The sequence below is a fragment of the Rhinopithecus bieti genome, unplaced genomic scaffold (genome assembly GCF_001698545.2).
Source record: "Rhinopithecus bieti isolate Rb0 unplaced genomic scaffold, ASM169854v2 scaffold_15197, whole genome shotgun sequence".
Lineage (NCBI taxonomy): Eukaryota > Metazoa > Chordata > Mammalia > Primates > Cercopithecidae > Rhinopithecus > Rhinopithecus bieti.
In genome coordinates, this window is record NW_016808366.1 from 1,181,423 (window position 1) to 1,186,990 (window position 5,568).

Genomic DNA, 5,568 nt, shown 5'->3' on the forward strand with positions numbered 1-5,568 from the left:
AATAAAATAAAAAATAAAACAAACTATGCAGTAAAGATTTCAAATCTAAACTTTACAGCTTCATAAATTTTTATATATATATACACATGTGTGATCATTACCCAAATCAAGATAAAAAACATTTCCACTACTCCACAAGGCTCTCTTGTGCACCTTCCTAGAGAAAATCCCCCCACAAAGCCTAGCACTGTTACGACTTATGTCACCACAGGTTACTTTTGCATGTTTTTGAACTTCGTATAAATGGAATAATACAGTGTGTATTCTTTGTGTCTGACTTCTTTTGCTCAACTGAATATTTGTTATTTTTAGTTTTATAAACTATGGTGTGCATAGAATAATATGGAACCATTAAACATGATACTGTAGAACCATATTGTTTGGCATGAAAGAGGTCTTTGATATATTATTGAGTTTCTAAAAAAGTTACAAGAGTCAGTTGTACGTAAATGAATTCATTGATGAAAAATTGTAGATACACATCTTATACGTTCATAGAGAAAAGTTTGAAATAATATTCACTAATATGTTACTACTAGTTATTTCTGGGTGTCAGGATTAGTGTAGTTTTTATCTCTATGTTTTTCTGTCTGGTTTGAATATTTTAAACTTTTAATTTTGGAATAATTTTAAATTCATAGAAAAATTATAAGAATAGTACAGAGAACTCCTGTAACTGGGACTACAGGCATGCACCACCATGCCCAGCTAATTCAGCTAATTTTTTTTTTTTTTTTTTTTGAGACAGAGTTTCGCTCTTATTGCCGAGGCTGGAGTGCAATGGCGTGATCTTGGCTCACAGCAACCTCCGCCTCCTGGGTTCAAGTGATTCGATTCTCCTGCCTCAGCCTCCTGAGTAGCTGGGATTACAGGCATGCGCCACCATGCTTGGCTAATTTTGTATTTTGCATTTTTTTTTTTTTTTTTGAGACGGAGTTTCGCTCGTGTTGCCCAGGCTGCAGTGCAATGGCGCGATCTTGGCTCACTGCAACCTCCGCCTCCTGGGTTCAAGCGATTCTCCTGCCTCATCCTCCCGAGTAGCTGGGATTACAGGCATGCACCACCGCACCCAGCTAATTTTGTGTGTTTAGTAGGGAGGGGTTTTCTCCATGTTGGTCAGGCTGGTCTCGAACTCCCTACCTCAGGTGATCCGCCTGCCTCGGCCTCCCAAAGTGCTGGGATTACAGGCGTGATCCACCACGCCCAGCAATTTTGTAGTTTTAGTAGAGACAGGTTTTCTCCATGTTGGTCAGGCTGGTCTCGACCTCCCGACCTCAGGTGATCTGCCTGCCTCAGCCTCCCAAAGTGCTAGGATTACAGGCGTGAGCCACTGCACCAGATTAATTTTTGTATTTTTAGTAGAGACAAAATAATTTTGTGTTTTTGCCATGTTGGCCAGGCTGGTCTTGAACTCCTGGGCTCAAGTGATATTCCCACTTCAGCCTCCCAAAGTGCTGGGATTACAGGCCGTGAGCCACTGTGCCTGGCTTATATTTAGTTCTTATGCTTCTTCAGTTACTTGAACTTCTTATGGTGAGTAAATAACATTTTCATTAAAAAGAAAGAAAGAAGAAGGAAGGAAGGAGGGAGGGAGGGAGGGAGGGAAGGGAAGGGAAGGAAGGAAGGAAGGAAGGAAGGAAGGAAGGAAGGAAGGAAAGAAGGAAGGAACTAGACTGGGCGTGGTGGCTCACACCTGTAATCCCAGCACTTTGGGAGGTCGAGGCAGGTGGATCGCTTGAGGTCAGGAATTCAAGACCAGCCTGGTCAACATGGTGAAACCCCATATCTACTAAAAATACAAAAATTAGCCAGGCATGGTGGCACATGTCTATAATCCCAGCTACTCAGGAGGCTGAGGCAGGAGAATCGCTTGAAGTCAGGAGGCAGAGGTTGCAGTGGGCCGAGATTGCCCCATTGTATTCCAGCTTGGGTGACAAAGTGAGACTCCATCTCAAAACAAAAACAAAAACAAACAAAAATCCTGAAACCACTTGCATTAAGCAAATAAAATGGGATAAGATGCAATTCAGAGAGATTTTCTTCAAAGCCTGGCCTGCCTGGAGCCTTAGGGGTTAACCCTTTTGCTGTGTCTCTTGCTGTGTTCAGGGCAGCTGTGAAGTCCTGCGGCTGTTGGACCTTGGGGCCTCCCCTTCCTACCACAGATGGATCTGGCAGCACCTGGAGCTGATAGATGACAGGCCTCTGAAGACCCACCTGAGGGGTAAGCTGCCTGGCCCGTCTTACAGCAGGGGGCGCCTGGGCCCGTCCTGTTTCCGGTTCCCAGCCCAGAGAGCCTTAGAAATCTAGAGCCAGCCAGCCTGACAGCGTATCTCATCTGCGCCGTTCTTCTACCAGTGGTGGAAACCTGGTCTGCAAGGCCCTGCCCTCCTTTCCAGCCCCCCCTTTTTTTTTTGAGCCTTTTCCCTTTTGCTTTTCAGGTTCTCCCACATGACCGTCAACTCTTTGCCTCACATATCCCCCACCTGTTTTTTCACCCAGCTCTCTTCTGCTTTTTAAAATTTACTTATTCTGTCTCTGGATTTGCCTATGATGGACTTTTCATATAAATAGCGTCATAAATTATGTGGCTTTTTGTGTCTGACTTCCTTCACTGAGCACCGTGTTTTCAAGGTCCATTTATGTCGTAGCAGATATCATTTCTTCATTCTGTTTTATGGCTGAATAATATTCTAATGTATGCATAGACCACATTTTTTTGGTCCACTTATCAGTTGGTGAACATTTGGATTTTCACTTTTTGGCTGTTTTGAATAATGTTGCTATGAACGTTTGTATGCAAGTTTTTGTGTGAACATATTTTTTAGTTCTCTTGGGTATTACCTATATGCCTAGGAGTGGAATTTCTGGGTTATATGGTATCTTAGTCAGTTTTCTATTTCTGTAGCTGAATATCTGAGACTGGGTAACTATTATAAAGAAAAGAAATTTATTTCTTATAGTTCTGGAGGCTAGGGAGTCTGAGGTCGAGGGGCTGCATCTGGTGAAGGACTTCTTGCTGGTGGGGACTCTTCAGAGACCCGGGGCAGCAAAGGGCATCACATGGAGAGGGAGCGCTTCTCTCTTTGAGATCTCAGACTACACATCCTTCCTTGAAGAAGTCTTCCTGATTTCTCATGCTGGACCAGATCTTCCATCCTCTGCTATATCCCATTCAAGTAACCTTCAAATACCATTCAAGTACCCTTCAAGTACCATTCAAGTACTCTTCCATGTTATATAACCCCACTGAAATCGTACAACTGAGTCTGAAATGCTTATTAAACATCTGTTTCCCTTGCTAGAATATAAGCTCTATGAGGGCCTTGTATTCCCAGGACCTCATATCATGCCTGGCATCTAGTAGGTGCTCAGAAGCAAATTATAGGGTTAATGGATGAACATATTTCAGCTGCTGTGTGTGGTGTGGATACATCCCAGGCTGTGAATGTGTGTGCACTCTCCACAGCCTTATCCACATTCATGTATCTAGTAACTAGTATGAATAACAGTGATCATTTATTGAATTCTAATTGTGTGTGTATTATACTGGGCTTGACTGTTTATACATATTGCATAACTCACATAATAGCTCTCTTTCTGTTTTTTTTTTTGTTTGTTTGTTTGTTTGTTTTTGAGACAAAGTCTCACTCTGTTGCCCAGGCTAGAGTGCAGTGGTGCAGTCTCAGCTCACTGCAACCTCTGCCTCCCAGGTTCAGGCAATTCTCCTGCCTCAGCTTCCTGAGCAGCTGGGATTACAGGCACACACCACCACGCCCAGCCAAATTTTGTATTTTTAGTACAGATGGAGTTTCACTATGTTGGCCAGGCTGGTCTCGAACTCCTGACCTTAAGTGATCTGACTGCCTTGGCCTCCCAAAGTGTTGGGATTACAGGCATGAGCCACCACACCTGGCCTAATAACTCTTTAAGAAGGTATGATTGTACCATTTGACACATGAGGAAACTGGCTCATAGGGCAAATAAGTAGCAATGTGGGACTCTAGAGTTGGGATTCTAACCCAGGCACAACTGCTTCCAGAGCCCAGACTTTTTTGTCTTCATAAACATCTCCAGCCTTCTTCATTCTCCATTTCGTGTTGTTGGACATAGACATTGTCAAGTAACAGCCTCTAGAACTGGCGAGGGTGATAACCAGGCTTCCTGATTCTAGGGTAGTATTGTTTCCATTCACAGCTCTGTGATGGCATTTTTATTTTTTTCTCCTTCCATCCTCTGCAGATCTTTTTGTGTCACCCACTTGGGTCAAGAACCCTAGCCCTCAACAGATATTTGCAGTGGCTCAGGTGTCTTATCTCTTACCTCATGCTCAGTACTGGCATGCTTCTCCCCACATCCCTTGAGATTGTAATCTATGTATCCTGGGCCCTTCTCCCCAAGGTCTGCCTTATAGATACAGCCAGTCCTCCTGAGATTAGAACTGAGGCCAACACAGGGAGGCAGAGGAGAAGGGTGGAAAAAGGAGAGGTTGGAGCTGAACAGAGCTCGATTTGAGTCCCACTTACTAGCTGGGTAACTTTGGTGAGTACTCAAAGTCTCTGGGCCCGGTTTCTTCATATCTACCTTGGGTAGTGTCATGGTTGGGAGCATAGGCTCAGAGTCCACTGCTTCTGCTTGAATACAGGGTCCTTCTCTTATTAGTGATGTGATACTGGGCAAGTGACTCTATGTCCACGTGCATCAGTGCCCTCAAAGTCTGTAAAATGTAAATAATGGTCCCTACCTCATAGGATTGTAATGACGTTGAGCAAATTAATATATAAAAACTCTTAGAACACTACCTGGCTGCATAGGCAGATGGCAGATGTTTGTTATCATTACCACACAGGCTACTAGGAAGGCCGAGTGAGATGATGTATGCATGAGGCCTTGTAAGTACTCAGTAAATGTTTCTTCTCACGTCAATTCTTGTTTGTCACTTTTCCACTGTCAATCCATCAGAGAAAAAGCTGCATCCCACAAATTTTGATATGTTGTATTTTCAGTGTTAGTTCAAAATACCTTTAAATTTCTCTTTTGATTTCTTCTTTGACCCATGGACTATTTAGAAGAGTGTTTAGTTTCCAAACATTTGAGGGATTATCCAGCTATCTTTCTGTTATTGATTTCTTTTTTCTTTTTCTTTTCTTTTTTTTGAGAGGGAGTCTTGCTCTGTCACCCAGGCTGGAGTGCAGTGGTGCAGTCTTGGCTCACTTCATGCTCCACCCTCCGGGTTCAAGCAATTCTCCTGTCTCAGCCTCCCGAGTACCTGGGATTACAGGCACATGCCACTAAACCCGGCTAATTTTTGTATTTTTAGTAGAGACGGGGTTTCAGCCTGTTGGCCAGGCTGGGCTTGAACTCCTGACTTCTGGTGATCTGCCTGCCTCGGCCTCCCAAAGTGCTGGGCATGGTGGCACATGCCTGTAGTCTCAGCTACTTGGGAAGCTGAGGCAGGAGAATTGCTTGAACCTGGGAGGCAGAAGTTGCAGTAAGCCAAGATCACGCCACTGCACTCCAGTCTGAATGACAGAGCAAGACTCTGTCTCACAAAAAAAAAAAAAAAAATTA

The 5,568-nt window shown here is 43.8% G+C and overlaps 1 protein-coding gene across 8 annotated transcripts in view; it reads left to right on the top strand.

Annotated features, from left to right (window-relative positions):
* The window catches only part of CNBD2 (cyclic nucleotide binding domain containing 2), an 84,001-nt gene that overhangs the window by 45,859 nt on the left and 32,574 nt on the right, over positions 1-5,568 (top strand). For all 8 annotated transcript variants that reach the window (XM_017886650.1, XM_017886653.1, XM_017886651.1 and 5 more), the window contains one exon: positions 2,107-2,221. In XM_017886650.1, coding sequence (XP_017742139.1) covers positions 2,107-2,221 — 115 coding nt within the window. The remainder of the gene's footprint in view (positions 1-2,106; positions 2,222-5,568) is intronic.